The 20,316-nt window shown below is 36.1% G+C and overlaps 1 protein-coding gene across 1 annotated transcript in view; it reads left to right on the top strand.

Annotated features, from left to right (window-relative positions):
- The window catches only part of ZNF804B (zinc finger protein 804B), a 526,762-nt gene that overhangs the window by 397,933 nt on the left and 108,513 nt on the right, over positions 1-20,316 (top strand). The window contains exon 3 of the mRNA XM_032305502.1: positions 19,724-19,867. Coding sequence (XP_032161393.1) covers positions 19,724-19,867 — 144 coding nt within the window. The remainder of the gene's footprint in view (positions 1-19,723; positions 19,868-20,316) is intronic.

Below are 20,316 nucleotides of genomic sequence, written 5' to 3'. Positions count from 1 at the left end.
TCTTCTTCACATTTTATTGTCAGAAATATTCTATTAACTGAATCTTTTTCTCCTCAAACTTACACCTTGGTATTTAAGAAGTCTATTCTAAAAAGACAAAAACTAATGGTATAATCTCAGAGTTCAAAAGAAACTTGTCAATTAACCAAACCCCTTTTATCTATCTATCTATTTAGTTATTTTTTAATTAACAGATAATGTATTATTTGCCCCGGGGTACAGGTCTGTGAATCATCGGCCTTACACAATTCACAGCACTTACCATAGCACATACCCTCCCCAGTGTCCATCACCCAGCCACCCTATCCCTCCCCACCAAAGTAGGAAAACTGAGAATGAGAGAAGTCTGACACATCTAGGTTGAAGGTTAGGCTCGATACAGACCTTAGGTCCCCCTTGTTCCCTACCTCAAAACCAGGCTCACATACCATTTATTGCATTTTCTTCATATGAATAACTTTTAAAAATTTTATGTCCAGTTTAGGTAAGATAAATATTTGCTAAAGACAGATTTTTTTTTAAATCAACCTAAATAGAACCAAGTTCTCAAGAGTAACAATTAAAATGTACATGAAACCTGGAAAATGTTTGTTTTCTTTTTTTTTAAGAGTTAATTTATTTATTTGAGACAGACTGAGAGAGTTGGGGGGAGGGGGGGCCGAGGGAGAGGGACAAACAGACTGCACTCTGAACATGGAACCTGATATGAGGCTCAATCCCGTGACCCCAAGATCATGACTTGAGCTGAAATCAAGAGTCAGATGCTCTACTGGCTGAGCCACCCAAGTGTCCCTAAAATGTTCATTTTCTTCTTTAAGATTTTTTAATTTATTGTTTTATTTATTTTTTTGAGAGAGTAAGTGAGAGAGAGAATACCAGCAGGGAGGGGCAGAGGGAGAGGGAGAAGCAGACTCCCTGCTGAGCAGGAAGCCCAATGCCAGGCTTGATCCCAGGAATCCAGGAACATGACCCATGACCTGAGCCAAAGGCAGATGTTTAACCAACTGAGCCACCCAAGCGACCCAAGTGTTCATTTTCAATACCAAAAAATTATATATATTTCACAAAAGTCAGTTTAGGGAAATTTTAATATCAATATTTGCCAATATTTTAATTTTTAGTATTCTTTATGAATCCACAAAGTATTCAAATGAGAAGGTAATTTCAATATATAATTCATTGCTGCTTTGCCATGATGTTCAGCATTTGCACTCAAGGGGCCATAAAGTACAGGAAGTTATCTTGTATCACACAAAAAATTGTGTTTTTTTAACCACTGAATGGTGTTAATGCCTCATAAACACTATTAGAATACAAAAGAATTGCCTATCAGGTTATTGAATTTGCTTTCAACCAAATGCTGAATAACTCATCAGCTGCATGGCTATGCCTACAAGATATATGAATTAACTGTCTCCTCAACTGAACCACTTGTCACCACTTCAGTAATATTTTAATCTCTGTAATGAATCATGAAATCTATATTTTAAAAAATTATTTGAATGACATTTGGCAGTATTCACATCATGAGCTTAAATTAAGCATTCTCCAACACATCCATAAGGTATATGTAGTTATTTACCATGGAGGTAAAATACATCACCAGGACAAACAGGATACATGGAAAGAAGACAAAATAATTGCCTGAGAACATTATGTGAAGGAGCAGAATAAAAATGTTGTAGCCAAGTGGCAGGGAGAGATATCTGGACCGGATTTTTAGAAGTACATCCATCCTCTAAGCATACTTTCCATAGTAAGTTATACCTTACTCATGGAAAGGTAAATGTATAAATGAAATTTTACCTGGCAACAAAATTATTTTTGACATTTATACAAACCTATAAAAATAAGTTTTATTTTTAGAATGGGATAAAGAAATAATTATATACTGGGAGAAAACATTACTGTCATCTTTGAGATAATATCTACTCAGATCTTAACAATGGGAGAATGAAGAATTCTTATTAGGAGTATGGAAATTAAAATAGAAAGACCAATCATTGATATTTTAACACTGCACATATTTAAAGTGTACAGTGTAATCAGTTATGACATACGTACTTGCCCATGAATTCATCACTACAATTAAGATCATCTCATATATATTCAGTTATTTATATTATATATATATCACTAAATTTTTTTAGTGCCCCTTTATTGTTCCTTCTATCCCTACAACCCTTTCACCCCTTTCCCAGTTGAGAGTACAACCAGGAAGAATCCAAATGCCCATCAACAGGAATGAATAAACAATTATGATAACCATACAATAGAATGCCATCCTATGATAAAAATGAACAAGTGATAGACACATGGATTAAACTCAAAACAGTTATGCAGAGTGAAAATTCAAACAAAAAGAGTACATGCTGTATGATTCCACTTATATAAAATCTTAAGAAATGAAAACCCTTCTATAGGGACAAAAAATGAAATGATAATATTTAATTAGCTTTTTTGGTAAGGTTTGTGAGGTGTTTAAGAATTCAGCTTCAAATTCCTCCATTCCTAGTCCAGACAAAACAAAATAAAACAGAATGAAAAGCCCTTAGTACCTGACTATAGCAAGTTTAATAATTCTTTTAGAGATAATATAGGTTCTTACAAAAATCTGACAGGGAGAAGATAAAATCAGATGAACATATGTGCAAGTTTTAGTCACACACCGGCTCTCCATTTGTTGATGGCTTCTTTCTGCAAATCTGTCTTCTACCAAAGAACATATCTGCATCATAGCTCTTTCATTTCTTTTCCCTTTTTTCTCCCATTGGCTATATAATTACAATATTTTGCATATGGCATGAGTTTTCATGTTGTTTCTCCTGTTTCTAACTTCTGCAGTAAAATAAAAAGGGAGAAATGTTTTCAAAAATTTACTTTTAAGGAAACAGGAATCTTAGCTCTTAATTTAATAATTTAATATACTTGTCACTTGATTACTCATTGGAATTCATAGTTAGCTCTTAAGAACACACTTAGGTTCTTGATTTTTTTTCCTTCATATTAAAAAAGACAATTTATGCATAAGTTGGTGAAATTAAATTTGATTTAGTTAAATGGGGACACAAGAAAGTAGAAAATTTCCTACATTTAAATTTTGAGTATTGAAGAAACATGACCTGGTTTCTTTCTGAATCAATTGTTCTTCATTGATGAGCAAACTGAATGCTTAGACATTGCTAAACATCCTGAAAATAATGATATCTTACTCGTGTGTTTCAACATACAGATTTGGTCATTAAAGGCAGATGACTAGAGCACTGACCTTACACTATCCAGGTTTTTATGAAAATATTAACTAAATGGACAACAGAAGAACTGACATAATCAACAAATAATTAAACCTTTACAAATTCATGTTTGATTATATGACTGGCTTGATCAAATAATGAATTAATTTAAGGCAGATAGGTTAAAAAGGAATATTTTCTGGAAATGCTATTGCACAAACATATATACACATAAATCTTTTAGAAGTTTTGTTAAAGAACCAAAATAGTTGGTGTGAGTCTGGATGGCCTTTTTAGTTTAGAACCCATAAAAACTGATCCTTGCCATTTCGTTATTAATAAAATGTATAATGTTCAAAATCACTCCTAATCACATTCCAGGTTTGTGGTTACTTTGAGTGAATGATTTTTTCTGTCCATATTAATACCATTTGTAAGAATATTTTTTCAATGAAACATTATAGAATAAATAAGGTCACATTGCAATTAGTGAAAGGCACTAGGAGGTAGCACGTGTTTTATATTAAATAAAAAATAAAGTGACCTTGAGACTATTTGTCATGATGCCTAAGGAATATTTTCATATAACTGTAGTGGAATTTAATTTAATTTACTCATTCGTAAAGACTATTATTTATCTGATAGGTCAATCCCTATATGTTAAAAATTGATAAACTTTCAAATTACATTTTTTATAGAGTAATAGAAATGTAACAGAAAACATCTAAAACTTTTTTTCAATAACAAAAAAAAGTACATAAAACATTAGTCCATCTGTACTTGTGCCAAAGGCAGAAATCCAAAAGCCAGGGTAGCAAAAGGCCAGGTCAGGAAGCCAGCTCAGCTCACCATCTGTAGCAGAAAGCAGAGCCTATTTACAGAAAAGAAAATGTATGTTTAATGCAAAGAACATTATTTCCAACAAGTAACTTATCTGGAATATGGCACCGTGGGGAGTTTGGAAATAAAAGAGTCAGCAATAAAGGGTACCAGTATCCTCATAGGAGTATGATTAAGTGTCTGACCAAAGCTTCCACTTGTTTCTGCATTGAGTTTTTTCCCTTTAGTTTGCAACACAAAGACAGGTCCCTGAGAAAGAAAAACCTGTCATCTACACAGTACATCACTCAGTCGGGTACAGATAACTACATCTCTTCCCTGTGGGAAGAAATTCTCTTTATTGGACTTTGTGGGCCCATTCTTTATTTCCTGACATTGTTTGGGTGGCAGTTATGGGAAGCGTGGCTCCCCCTTCTCTATCAGAGCCAACGTTTTTTTGGTGCAGTCCTCAAGAACTCTCTCCCAGTCTTCTTCTCCATACAGCCCAGACAGGTCTACTCTAACCAGCCTGTTGTTTGTCCTTAACTGTCACAATATATCACATTCAAATCCAGTGCTGTGTTCTTCGATTTGCTGTTAAACTCTGTAAAAAACAAAATGAAAAACAAACTCCCTAACCTAGAAAATAGACCCAAAGCTACCAAACGAAAAGCAATATGAGGCTGGTGTTATGCCAGGTATTTCGTTGGGTGTGTTTCCATAATGAGTACAGTGGCCCTCTGGGTTAGTGGCTGTTGTCTTTTGCTCCTGTCTTATAGTTGAAGGCACACAGCTGTTTGGAGTTGCCGAGTGCCCTATGTACAGGAGGAACAGAGCTTGGGTTTATACTCAGGCTGCCTGACATGGAACTATGCTCCTAATCACAAGATCATATCGACTCCCCCATTTTTAATAATTAGTTTCAAAACGGAGGCCTTCCTAGACACCATTCCTGCTTTGCCATTCCATTTTGCCCATTTCATTAGTGGGCAAACCATTAGACTATATTTATTTTATACATTCCCATACATCTTTCTCTGTCTCTATCTATACTTAGATGACTGCTGTGTGGTGCCTGGAGCTGTATGAGGTGCTTTTAATGTTTGAACTTATTTAATTATTACAATTATCCTACGAGAATGACATTTTTAGGCTTGTTTTACAGAAGTGAAGTGATGCAGTGAAGGGCCCTGGAGTTTACAAAAGGTTGAGTTAGGATTCACATTCCTAACCCCAACCTCTTTACCTCCTAAATGCTTTTACTCTTCATTATGTGAAGTGCTCCCTTCTTTCCCTCGTGTTTTACCTCCAGTGGCTAACTATACATTCTTTTAGTCTAAGGATAATACCTTTTGGGTCTTTTGCAGTTCCTGTGACACCTAATGCACCAGCAGCCACACAGTAAGAACTTAATAAATATTTATTTCTAATCTTTGAATTCCTGTCCTGGTCTTTAAATCTCCAGCTGAGACAAATTTACTACAAAATGTGTGGACTCCTGAAAAATATCGCATGACAAAAGATTTCCCATAGAGGAGCACTGAGAAGAACTCCGTCAGTAGGAAATGTCAAGGTCAAGGTGATTCATATGCAATGTAAATATTGTTGACCTTTTTATACTTTCAAGTCTCCACAAATAAACTTCAAATCATAGACAATCCTAAAGGACTATATTCCTTTTTACTCCCCACCCCCACAAAAGCCTTTAGCTAAAAGAAAAAATTGCCTAGGACTAGGGAAAACATTTATGACTTACCACTTTACTCCCCTTCAGTATATTATTTTAAAATTCTACTTTGCATTGCCACAAACTTAATTCATTCCTTCTCATTAGTCTTCTGTCTCACTCTTCCATGGGAGAACATGGGTTCTTCTATTTACCCCGTGTATCTCTTTTCTCTTTCTTCTTCCTTGTCTTTGTCCATATTCCTCATCTAGGTTTTACCTCTTTTTTTCCTGTCTCTTGGCATTCTTCCCTAAACAGAAATCCAAAGTAAAGCCATTGTGATATTTGGACATTCGGTAAATGACAAGGAATGCTCCTGTCTGAGTCTTTGCTGCTGTTCCTAGAGAATACCTAATGTTGTAGTTATTTCGAAGTTTAAGAGCATCATTTTTTTTTAATCAAGGAAGGTTTCGTTTTCTCTTTGTATTATAGAGAAGACTTGTTTCTGCTAAAAGGGATATAAATGTCCCCCGCCATCACCGCAGCTAATAAAAAATAGACATTTGCTGAAATGCAGTCATGAATAAGGATGAAGATTCCAGCCAGAGTGTTTAAGCAGATAGCAGTCAGTCAGACTTTTCTGTAGCATAATGGATGGAGGGGAAACAGTCTATAGGAATCCATTTTTCTTTTTTTAAATCATTAAAAAAATGTGCCCTGCTTTAGAAGTTCGGTGAACTCAGACTTTGGGTGAACACTCTGAAACAAGAAGCAGAAAGTCCAAGAGAGATGCTTTTAGGAAAATAATCACAAGGAGTGTACAGAGGAACAACATAAACAGGAACATCATTCTGATTGTAGCTACTGATCAGAAATAATACCAGTTGGAAAAGAAGAGGAAATGGGGGGTAGGAGCCACATCCTCCTTAAAGTTTGGGAGGCTTCTTGTTCATTAGTATATAGAGTAAAATCTGCATTTTTCACATCACAAAATGTAGGTTCATTCATTCTCAGCAATACTTTATGTACTTTTTTAAACTTTAGAATTAAAGAGCCCATCGAGCATTATTCATTTTTATATGTAAAAGTCAAATCCAAGATTATCAATTTAGACTCATTATAAAATTCTATCATAATAGGCTTATTCTGCTTAGGTATGTAAGCGTATTACAGAACAGCATGGATAGTTCCCTTCTCTAAATACACATAGCACTTTAAATCCCCACCAAATGATTATATATCCCTTTGTGTTGTGACTTGCAATTTATGAATTAATTCTATCCCCTCAGGTGGTCTGAAAGTCTTTGAAGACAAGAACTGTGTGTTACAAACAGGAATTGTGTGTTACATTATCTTGTACAGTGGAATAGCACAGAAACCAATACAAAGCTTCATAACACAACTAAATCCTTACCCTACACCAAACTCCTTCAACGGTAGCATAGAAGAGTTAAAAAAAAAATCTGAGGTATGAATTCTTCTATTTTTTGCTTTTTCTTCCTTTCCATCTCAGATACTGCTCCAATATCAGAAAAGAAGGTAGCTTCTTCCTTTCTAGAGTCAGTCTTTAGCACTTGCTAAATTCAGTGCTCATTCCCAATAACTCTCTGTAACTAAGAATCTATAAACTAATAAAGCACTAAATGCTTTTCTTGAAGCCTAGGGGAATAAGATAATGAGGGGGTCCTGTATTTCAGGTGATTCTCTTTCTGTAGAAGATGATTTAAAACTGAAAATTTTCTATTTCTGGCATTACAAGAGCAAGAATATTATTTTCTAACTATATTGCTAAATAGATTTTGATTGTGTGGTTTAAGAAAGGGAATACCTATATCTATGTCTACATCTATATCAGCTTAAAGACTCTGAATATTCATTTATACTTCTTGAGTTTCAGAGACACAAAAATCTAGTCCCTTAGTTCTATCTCATTTTCCAAATGAAGAGATAGTATTAATTGCCTTACCACTGGTCTCAAAGATAGAAGCCAAGAACGATATTCATCCTAGGTCAGCTGCTTGTGCTATACCAGACTGGTCAAACCATAAAAATCTCTGGATTCAATTTCTTTATCTAGAGAAGAAATTCTCAAGTCCTTTCCAATTACATGCTTCTATAATGATTCTCACTTTTGTATTCCAAGACTTATAATGGACCCACAACTTCTGTCTTACTGTAACTTGCTCTGTCTTTAGACCAGCTTTGTCCAAAGCATGTACACATACACACAAACACATACACGATGGGAGCACTTCTGTATGGCTTATTAAATTGATCCTGGTGTGAGCAGTACATATGGATCATCTACATGCTCAAGCAGCTGTGAAAATATCTAATAACTATAGTCCGTTGACCACATCTGGGTGGGATGTACCATTGGTACCACCATTATGACGCAGACTGACTGTGGCCACACTTTCCAGTTCATCAGTCTTTCTGACTTCAACTGACAAGTGTTTTTAGGTATTTGTTTGGTTTTGTTTTGTTTTTAAAGCAAGTGTATACCCATAAAACTGGTGTACAGACTTTCTTTTTAGGGATTTCTGAAGTCGCTAAACCACACTTTGCAAAGTTCTATGAGAATAATAATGAATGGACAAAATGTAAGTGACAATATTCCTTCCAAATTATATGACAATGGAGCCAGGCACTTGTACATCACTTCATGATCTGGAAATGAACATAATCTAGTTTATAGCATTTCCTTGAGCCCATGCGAATGTCTTTTTCCCAAACTAGCACTTTAATAGATTTTCCTTTCTTTGACACATTTTCCCAGGTTGCAGTTAATATTTCAAGATTTGAGTACAAAGCTTCTGTCCAGCATCCTTCTTTCACAATTGATAGTTTTCTCAAAGTTTGAAAGTAAATTACTTATTAGAATTGCAATAGATAGAAGCTTGGAGAAGCCAGTTTGAAATAATGAAGTGTCTTTGTGAGCACAGTCACTTTTTAAACATCTCTGGATTATAAAACAAGTAAACCAAATGCCGTAGACTTCTTAATCAGACATGATAGCAGACATTCGGGAAAACAGAGACAAATGCCCTTGGAATTTTGGCATTTATCTGGCTTGCATGTCCTTAAATCCATTTACATTATATTATTTCAGTCCACCACTTCAGGAGTTTCCAGGCCTGGTTTTGGTACATATAGAGTGTAACCACAATTTTTTAGAACCATACAGATTAGCCTCAGAACTGATAGAGAAGGCTGGGGAACGAAAACTTACTTGACAATCACCTGAATCTATTTAAGGGAACACACTTGCAGTCCGTTCCCAAGCAAAGGTGAAAGAATGTGTAGATCAGCATCTCTGAATGACCATCTCTCCCCTCAATAATGGTTAGAAATATTGAATTTTAAAAAATGGCTTGTAATTGAGCAGGTGTCACTTGCAACTTTCTAGAAAACTTAGTTACCTGACATTTTTCATCGATTTCTCTTATATTGGAAAATGAAATGTCAGACACTATTAATTGCATTTTTACAATAAGTACTTACAGCAGGAGTAATGGCTAAATGAAGGTACTTTCTGTCTAATGCACAATGGATGTATTCATTTAAATGTATTCAATTTAGATGAATGCAATATGTCTATATTCATTACAGTTATACATATCTGTGGGCTGAATGGATGGGGTGGTAATTACTACCTTTATAAATGGGACAGTATTGTCAGTCTGGAGGAAGAAAATTCCTTTCCTTATCATATTTTACACACCCACACAATAGATACGTCCGAGAATCTTTCCTTCAAATGTAGAAATTTTGCCCTTGAATTTCTAGAGGATTTAATGATTGTAGGTTATGCTTTTCTGGGAGGGTGGAAAGGGCTGCTCTTTGTTGCTTGGAAATTGACAGAGGCGCACTGAGGGTCTCAAGATCTCTCCCTACAAAGAAGCTCATGTTTGTCATTTGGCCTTCCTCAAACTCAGGAATATGCATAACGTAACATGGATTTGAATATTCTCACACCATCCATTATTTGTCTTTGAGTTCAGTGAAGGTAGGACTATTAAATTGTGACTTAGTTGTGTTTTTGTTGTTGTTGTTGTTGTTGTTGTTGTTGTTTTTCCCTAAAGAAGGACTATTTTTTCATGAGCAGTTTAGGTTTATAGAAAATTGGGCAGGAAGCACAGAGAATTCCCATGTAACCTCAACTCTTAAACCTCATCTCCCTTGTTATTGACACTTTGCATTTGTGTGGTGGGTTAGTGTGTTCTAGCTGCTGAACTGATATTGATATGTTGTTATTGGCCAAAGTCTATAGTTTATGCTGGGGTTCACTCTTGAGTTGTACAGTTATGTGGGTTTTGAGACACCATGCCTATCTCAGGCATTCCAATTCTCTCCCCATTAGCACTGTAAATAAAGAGGCAAAAAGTGAGAAAGAAATCTAATGTATTTATTCTTTCACTTGCTATATTTAGTCACTCATGTTTTCACTAATGGGTGTTAGCAGGCCAAGAACTGCTATTTAATGGATTCGACCACTTCCCTGACCCTGGATTAATTTACATATCTTTTCATGCATCCTTTTTCTCTCCAACCCTAGTGTACTGTTTGGTTTTATTGATGAGGGCTGGAATGTTCTCCACTAGAGATTGGTGGTCCTTGAACCTCGATGAGCTCGTATTACACTGGACCCAGCAAGGTTCATCAGTTTATGTGCATTTTGCTGTTTCATTGGTTGTTACAAATTTCCACGAACCAATTCATGACCTTTAAAACATGTGCATTGTAGCATTTCTATCCGATCAATAAGCAATCTGAAAATTATACCTGCCCCTTTTTGCCTCCATGGCAGACAAGCACACGTAAGCAATGAAGCAAAAGCTACTGTTATGATTATCTCAGGGTGCATCTGGAACTGCCTTATTCTCTTTCTAAATTGTTTTTCTGGTGGAAGAACTGTATACTAATTTATGCTGAGGAAGACGTTGGTGGTGGTGTAGAATGCTGATGAACAGTGGTTCTAGTGGAAATACATGTGTTTTTCAAAAATAGTCTCTGTTCAAATGCAGCCAATTAGGAAGCTTTTCCAAAATAAGCAGTTATACAAGCAAACTTTAAGTATTTAATTATTACTTCATGAGCAGAAATGCAATCATCGCTCTGCCATCTTGCCAGTAAGTCAGAAATTTGTCATTTCTGTCCAAATTAGAAATGATGCCGCATTGTCTCCAAACTATGCTACCCAGAGGCAAATTCATATATTTAAGGTGGTTGTATTTATTTTCTAATCTGAGCACCTTCAATGAATTGTTAAAAAGAGGGGGGAAGCTCTCTTTCCAATCTAGGAAGTGGCTGGCATCACACCTCCCTGGGCATTGATGGAATGGTATAACTTTGGTCATGTTCCATTTCAAGTTTGGGAAACCAACACTTGATTCTTAATGAGCTGTAATGAGGAGAGTGGATGATGGCAAAATGGGGAGAGTACTACAAGTCAAGAATCTGTAGCTCTTTTTGTGACTCTGTGTGCAGAGCTCCCCTTCCTTGTTTAGGTAGTTCTTTAATAAGCTCCTTAGACCTCAGTATCTACATTTTTTTAAAAAGTTCCAAAATCTTTAAATTTCATGTGTTTAGGATCATACTTATCTGCTTATTCTACTATGTTCTCAATAGTTTAATTCATGATAGACGTACATTGCTTGGGCAGGCCACGCTTCTTAATTCATTCGTTTTACTTATTCAACAAGTATTTATTGAGTTTTTCTTTTTTCTTTTTTTTTTTTTTAATTTATTTGACAGAGACAGCAAGAGAGGGAACACAAGCAGGGGGAGCAGGAGAGGGAGAAGCAGGCTTCCCGCTGAGCAGGGAGCCTGATGCAGGGCTCGATCCCAGGACCCTGGGATCATGACCCGAGCCGAAGGCAGCCGCTTAACAACTGAGCCACCCAGGTGCCCCTTATTGATTTTCTCGATGTAACAAGTACCATGGTAGAGGCTATATAACGCAAAGACCATTCTTTCTAGAAAAGAAGCCAGTCATGTCTCTAGGAAAATCAATATTAGTGATATTAATATTAACTGAGCACATATGAGAATCTCTTGGCAGTGTGTGTTATTCCAAAAAAGTCTAAAAATTAAGCAATTATCATGAGGTAAAGACATCTGAAAATCCTAATTATGTCAACCAAATTTGCATTTATGAGCAGGGATTGACTGCTCATATGAGATGGTGGGGTGAGAATGAGAAGCACTCCTCTCACTTGCTCAAATTTCCATCAGAAAATTAAACTTGCTTTGAAGACTCATGGGAGAATGGTACTGTTTTCTAAATAATTTTTTGGTGTCACATATGTATAGTAATGCACAGATGCACACATATACTCACACATACGCACACAGAGTCTCTGGACATCAAGTTCCTACTTTTACCATGCACTGTACTGTTTCCATAAAAATAAACTCATTTTATACTCACAACAATCCTGCAAGCCACTCATTATTCCTCTTAATTTATATTGGACTAACTGAAACTGCTAGAAGAGAGAGGCTGAGATTCAAGCTAATCAGTCTCCAAGGAATAATTTTTCCCTATCACAAAAATGGAATAAATAAGTGAATGAAGCCCTCTAAAGTGAGTTTTCCATTACCCAGTCTATGGCAGAGATTCGGGAAGACAATGGGGACCAAAAAGACTTTTCTGGCTTCACTGCCACTTAATCAGGGGTGGGAAAGCATTCTCTTTGAAGCAGGATTTTATTTGGGACACTATAATAGAACAGGTTGGGGAATATTAGAATTCTTAAAGCAATCTCTTACACACAACAGTGAAAGGTCAAATGTGAGTTTTCATACAAAGAATATGAATTCAATCCTCAAAGCTCTGAGCTGGTATTACCCTCAAGGAGATATGAAGAACAGCAATTGATTTTTTTTTCTCTTCCTTTTTAATAATCAGGACACATATTCACAACCACTCGAAACAAGACGACCACCTTGTATTTTCCTAGTGCCTATCTCTCAGCTTCAAGATCTTAATAGATTTTTTAAATTGTAATTGCTCCCCTTACTCTCTCTGGGAACTAGGGCCTCTGCATCATCCCAAATCTACAAAAAGTTAACAGTGGCAGCTTGAAATTTTGTGGCATCTGGATGAAGGCTAAGTAATTGGGGCAGCCTTTAGCATGGTGATTAATAGCTCTGAAGTCAGGCAAATCTGATTCTTAATCCAGTGTCTGCCTTTCAATGTTGAGCGAGTTTCTAGACAAGCTTGTGCCTTGCCTTCCATATCTTTGTATGGAATAATAATAGGTAATACTTCATAAGGTTATTGTGAAGATTAAGGGAGTTAACAAGTGTGAAGTGCTCAGCAGATTTCTGGTTTACAGTGAAAGCTCAGTGGGTGTTACTGTGTAATCATCATTACAATAATAAAATAATTTGGGAGCAGAACACCCATATTTCTAATTAAATGCCTTACTCTAGGCAGCATTCTTGCCACATTAAAGACATTCCTGTTATTTGCATGAAGGTAAAATTCTTGGTGTAAGAAAGTACATTTTTCTCTCCCTGCACCCAAAATATTAATTATTAAAAATAACTAATTGCTATAAAATTCTTACTGAACTGAAACATAAAATGCCCACTGGCAATACCTAATGTCTTAAAGATGACTCTTGTTAAGATAACTGTCATATTCAATTTATAATTCATTTTCAACCTTTTAATGAATCATTGAGAATAGTTAACATGAAGCTTTCTTTCACTTTATAAATGCTATTTTTTCTATTAAATAAGTTCTAAAACCCCCTCTTTTAGAGAAAGTATGAGAAAAGAACTTTGAATAACTAGCAAGTCAATGATAGAACTGTATGTTAAGTCTTGTGTGTCAAGTGTATTATCGTGAATTTTATTCATTTTTTCATTTTTTGAAATTTATTGAGACTGAGGATAGGTAGGTATTTTTACTTCTTTCATATTTATTCTGTGTCTCTCTATATGTAAAGATTGGGTAATTATTTCAGAGAGCGAATGTCATCTTAAGTTGCCTTCCAAGTTATTTGAGCAGTGCAAGTGTCCTGTCATTTAAGGAAAAGGCAAGGTATTCTGAGTGCTGACAATGTATCTAATGCTAAGTGATAAAGAGAAAAAAAAAACCACCTTGACTTTTTTCTCTCATTCTTAACCAGTCCAAACTAGGTAATGCTCCGTAGCAGTTTGTGATTATCACTGTATTGCACTTTTATAGTTGTTTAACATTTTACATGCAGTTGTCCCCTCTTAAACTGTTAATTTCTGAGGTCAAGACCCTTTAAGAAATTGACATTTAGAAGAGTTTCTCTTTTTGTTGTTAAATAACAAACCTTCATTCATTTATTTAGTGAGTTAATTTTTTTATTAACATATGATGTATTATATGCTTCAGGGGTACAGGTCTGTGAATCATCAGGCTTACAGAAGTCACAGCACTCACCATAGCACATACCCTCCCCAGTGTCCATCACCCAGTCACCCTATCCCTCCTCATCATCCCCCAGCAACCCTCAGTTTGTTTCCTGAGATTAAGAGTCTCTTATGGTTTGGCTCCCTCCAGATCCTATCTTATTTCATTTTCTCCCTCCCTTCCCCCCATGACCCCCCCCACCCTGCCTTTCAAATTCCTCATATCAGAGAGATCACATGATAATTGTCTTTCTCTGATTGATTTTATTTCACTCAGCATAATACCCTCTAGTTCCATCCACATTGCAAATGGCAAGATTTTGCTTAGTATGCCATTGTGTGTGTGTGTGTGTGTGTGTGTGTGTGTGTGTGTGTGTGTGTCGCATCCTCTTTATCCATTCATCTGTTGATGGACATCTAGGCTCTTTTCCATAGTTTGGCTATTGTGGACATTGCTGCTATAAACATTGGGGTGCACAAGTCCCTTCGGATCACTACATATGTATCTTTAGGGTAAATACCCAGTAGTGGAATTGCTGAGTCGTAGGGTAGCTCTGTTTTCAACTTTCTGAGGAACCTCCATACTGTTGTTCAGAATGGCTGCCCCAGGTTGCATTCCTACCAACAGTGTAGGAGGGTCACCTTTCTCTGTGTCCTCAGCAACATCTGTCATTTCCTGACTGGTTAATTTTAGCCATTCTAACTGGTATAAGGCAGTATCTCATTGTGGTTTTGATTTGTATTTCCCTGATGCCAAGTGATGTTGAGCACTTTTTCTTGTGTCTGTTGGCCATTTGGATGTCTTCTTTTCAGAAATGTCTGTTCATGTTCTCTACCCATTTCGTGATTAGATTATTTGTTCTTTGGGTGTTGATATTGATAAATTCTTTATAGATTTTGGATACTAGCCCTTTATTTGATACATCATTTACAAATACCTTTTTCCATTCTGTCAGTTATCTCTTGGTTTTGTTGACTGTTTCCTTTGCTGTGCAAAAGCTTTTTATTTTTTATTAAGTTTTTAGTTTTAATTCCAGTATAGTTAACATTCAATGTTATATTAGTTTCAGGTGTACAATATAGTGATTCAACAATTCTATATGTTACTTAGTGTTCATCATGATAAGTGTACTCTTAATCCCCTTCACCTCTTTTACCCATCCCTCCTCCACCTCTCCTTTGGTAACTATCAGTTTGTACTTGAGTCTGTTTCTTGGTTTGTGAATCTCTCTCTCTCTCTTTTTTTCTTTGTTCACTTGTTTTGTTTCTTAAATTCCACATATGAGTGAAATCATATGGCATTTGTTTTTCTCTGACTGACTTATTTTGCTTAACATTATTCTCTCTAGCTCCATTCCATGTTGTTGCAAATGTCAAGATTTCATTTTTTAGGGCCAAGTAATATTCCATTGTATATATGTACCACTTCTTCTTTATCCTCATCTGCTGATGGAAACCTGGGCTGCTTCCATATTTTGGCTATTGTAGATAATGCTGCAATAATCATAGGGGTGCATATATCCTTTTGAATTAGTACTTCCATATTTTGGGGATAAATACCAAGTTGTGTGATTACTAGATTGTAAGGTAGTTCTATTTTTAGCAATTCTTGAATGTATCAGTACTTAATGGTTAGTTGGATGAGTATATGGTTAGATGGATGGTTGAAGCAGCATGACACAGTGGAAAGTGTGCCCTGCTTTACCATTGCTTGATTTGATAGAACTCACAAAATTGCTAAACATAAATTGCCTCTTCTAAATGGTAGACTTAGACTATGTGATACCATCCTTACTAGTCTACTAGACTGAGCCCTTACCTTCCAGCCTTCTGGTATATACAGACCAACTCAGCTCCAACTTCACACTTGAGAACAGGCCCACCTCACACTGGGTGATATTCTGGCCCACTGGGTCATGGTTCATTTAGTGAAAATCAACTATAGCTCCAACCTCAGTTTTCAATTTTGCCAAAGATGCTTAAGGAAGCTTTTTTTTTTTCTTTCTTTCTTTCCTCTTTGATTCCTCTTAGCCCTACCCAACTTGTAGCTTATATTCTCCTGTGCCCGAGATCTCTCTTCTCAGGTCTCAGCTACCCCATTTCTGACCCCCAGTCACCTGCTATTAAATTTATGCTTTTAACTTCTGGATTTGGTAGACACTGGATTGTGAATTCTGTATGTATGCTTTGCTAATGGCGTTTATATCCCATGTGTGTATTCCTCCTCTCTTAATAAGGGGACTAGAATATTTCCTGGGGAATATCATTAATCCCTTAGAAGGAAGGAAAATGGAAATAGCAGCACCATTTCCTGGCAAGAAAAATGAAGTAAGAAATGGGGTATATAATTTAGTCTGATGACTGTAAAATGTGAACATTCACGGGAGATGGCAAAGAAGTTGGTAGAACTCTGTTATAATTACAAAATTTTATACTGAAATTCATTTAATGTCATAATTAAAGGGTGTTTTAGAGATAAATGCTGTTTAAATGAAGATACCAAGAGTAACTGAAGGAGCCTCACCCCTGGTCAGTGAGCTGTTGTTATAAAATCCTCTACATAATCTGTAATAATATGAAAGTATATTTTTAGACACACTGAATTCTTAATTGCCACCCCACCTCCAGTTAATGAAGCTGAGGCACTTTTGAACCTTGAGGCACAGGTGCTCAATGTCCAAGGCACGTGGTCGCTTTTCTAAGGCTGTTATTCTAGTGTTATAATAAAGGAAGAAAAACTATGGGTTAAGACGAGTAGTCCCGAGTTCCAATCCAGTCTTTGAAATTGCACACAATATGTAAAGGACATGTTAAAAAAAATGCCTAGTGAGTAAGATGGGAAGAGAACTAATATTTTCTTCTGATTGTAAGCTTGTAGTTCCAAAGCTTTAGCTCCATCTTGATGTTGTACTTCTGCCTCAACTCTTAAGTGACGACATTGACAAGCCATTATTTCAGATTTGAGCAACTGTGTTTTTGTCCTTATATTGAAGCCCACATTCTCATTACTGATTATATCCTGTCAGTAGTTTTTGATTCCACCATCAGCCAATAATATTACCAAATTCCTGCTTTAATTCTCTTAGATAGGCAATGTAGATGTTTGGTATAGTTTTGTTGTTTGCTAATGGTACTCATGTCCTTTCTGCCTTGATGCCATGTGTGTTAGCATCTTATATTTGGGCTTGAATCATCATGTTCCCATGTCCAAATTAATTGCTGCATCATTTCACCCAGGCCTGTGATAATCTGCCCCTCTTCCCTGTGCTTGCTTTCTTATCTGGTCTGCAGTGGCCCTGACATTTAAGTTTATGGCCTGATTTCTTTCTGTAGAGGGTTAGTCATTTTAGAGAAACAGAGCTAAAATCTATCCTTTATTTTGTCCATTCATTTTTTATGTATATTTACTTAATATCCTCTATGTGCCAGTCATTCTTATATTTAGGTATGGGGATAATGGAGAACTTGCAGAATGATGGGAGACAGGAACATGTGAGCTACTGTTAGCCATTAATTTTTGTAATACATATTTGTAAATACTGTGCTCGACAGTATTTTGACGCTGTGGACACAAAAATGGATAAAACAATTCCTGCCCTTAGAGGATCTATAGACATGAAAACAGATGAGTTAATATCATGAAACATGTCTAGTGATAGAAGTAGAGGAGATAATGTGGAAGCATGGATTGATACAATATGACAGTGATGAGGTAGGAGGGAGTTTGTATAGTGCATCAGGAAGACTGACCTTAAAGCAGATGGTAAAGCACAGCTATTTCTTAACAAGGGAGCTAGGCATAGGTTATTTGAGTTCAAATTCCCTCTCTTATTAACTCAGTGACCACAACTGTGTGATTCTAAGTGCTGATTAGTAGATCTGTAACTTGTTAAATTAAAAAAGAACTCTTTTTAAAGAACTTATAAGTTTTTTTTTAATTCATTTTTTATTTTTTATAAACATATATTTTTATCCCCAGGGGTACAGGTCTGTGAATCACCAGGTTTACACACTTCACAGCACTCACCAAAGCACATACCCTCCCCAATGAAGAACTTATAAGTTTTTTAAAGAAAGAACTTATTTTATAAGTTTCATGTGAGGAATAAATGAATAATAAATGAAATAATTTATAAAAAATGAATAAATGAAATAATAAATGAAACAGTTCATCACATACTTAATACCTGACACATAGTTTATGCTTAGTAGTTCATCACTATTATTCTATAAGCAATGAGAGAATTCAAGAGGATTATATTATTATTTATTTTTTAATTGAAGTATAACTGACGCCCAATGTTAGGTTAGTTTCAGGCGTACAACATAGCGATTCAACATCTCTACATATGTGCTCACCACAAGTATAGCTGCTATCTGCCACCATACAATGCTATTATAATACCTGTGATTATATTCTCTCCTGCTTAGGAGGAGTTTAAGCAGAGGAATGATGTGGCCAAAACTCTCTTTGAGATAGAGCGTAGTCATAATTGTAAGGGTAATAGTTTTGAAAAATATGTGGTAAACCCATTGGCAGCATTTAGCATGAACTGAAGCTTATAGAAGAAGCTTATCCTAGAGTTAGAGTCCACAGATAAATAAGAACCTAGCTGTAGTGTGAATGAGGGTCACCCATGGAGACTGTATGCAGTAGATAGATCAGTTGGCTGAAGAAGGCATTGTGCGGAATACAGAAATATGTGGGGTATTATTAGAAGAAGAAATGTTTATGAATGGTCATAGATGTATTTGGTAACAAGCAAAAAGCTTAAGGAAGCTTCGTCCTCCTGGTAAAATCATGGGAAAGCGTTCCAGAGGGAACAAAGAGCTGGTATTGGCAAAGAAGTAAGAGCTCACTAATTTAACTAGGGGGAATAGACTTTGTGTGCTGAGAATAGCAAGTCCCAACACTGAAAATTTCAGTGAGGCTAAAATACATGAAGCAGTAGAGGAAGGATATAAAATAATGTAGTCAATGTCACTACTAAATATTACAGTAAAGAGACCTCATAGTAATAGGTGTTCCAAGGATATAGTGGCAGCTTGTGTTTGAGATTGGTTATTGGACTGGCAGAGGAAATGGTGGTGAGTCAGCAGAACCACAACCTGAAAATGGATGGGATGAAAGAGAATGATCAGACTGCAGTTGTGGGGTTTTTTGGGTTTTTTGTCTTTTTTTTTTTTTTTAAGATTTATTTATTTATTTGAGAGAGAGGTGGGGAGAGTGTACAAGCATGCAAGTTGGGAGAGTGGCAGAAGGAGAGAATTTTCAAGCACACTGTCCCTGAATGGGGAGCCCAAACCTGGGGCTCGATCCCATGACTCATGAGATCATGACCTGAGCCCAAAACAGCAGTCGCATCAGCAACAGCTATGCAGATGCCCCAGTGTTCTGCTTCTTTGAGAGAATTCATTATGTGTTTGTTGATAAGTTAGGAATAAGGCTGAACTGAAAGTTATTTCCAGAGTGCCATGAATTTCCAAACACTGATGAGCCTCACCGTATTCTTTTAGTCACAGAAAAATTAAATAACAACTTGATGAATATGAGATCTGGTTATGCTATTACAGAGAAATATAACCAACCTGTTTGCCTTCTTTAAAGGATTTTCCAGAAAAGGAGAAGTCTACAGCAAAAGCCTTGGAAGATGTAAAGGCAAACTTTTACTGTGAATTATGTGACAAGCAGTATCACAAGCACCAGGAGTTTGACAATCATATTAATTCTTACGATCACGCTCATAAGCAGGTAAGCCAAAGTGGGGGAAATCCTTCCCATTCCTAGATTTCTACCTGCAGAATAGAATGTATGTATTTGGCCTTATTTACTGTCTTCTAAGATACAGAGGTGAAACTATTTATTTATTTATTTGTTTGTTTATTTATTATTTTTCTTGAAAGGTTGTTTTCAGTTTAAAGGTTAGGTGAAATATTTTTTCCTAGAAGTATCATAAACCCGTAGGTGAATTTAAAGATGATCTAAAAGTAGACTGATACTTATTTGAGAATTATACATATGGGGAAAACTGAACCCAGTGAAAAGAGTGTCCTATTTAAAACCAACTTAGTAGTCAGTGGCAGAACCAGAACACTGAGCAGAATCGATTACAGGACTCTTTCAAAACTTCTGAGATTTAGGGAATCCAAGGACTGTGGGAAAAGTAATTAAGCATACTCTTTTAAGAGAATCAGAATGGT

The sequence above is a fragment of the Mustela erminea genome, chromosome 11 (genome assembly GCF_009829155.1).
Source record: "Mustela erminea isolate mMusErm1 chromosome 11, mMusErm1.Pri, whole genome shotgun sequence".
In the NCBI taxonomy this organism is placed as follows: domain Eukaryota; kingdom Metazoa; phylum Chordata; class Mammalia; order Carnivora; family Mustelidae; genus Mustela; species Mustela erminea.
Note: the sequence above shows the minus strand (reverse complement) of the source record. Positions and strands in the feature narration are given on the sequence as shown.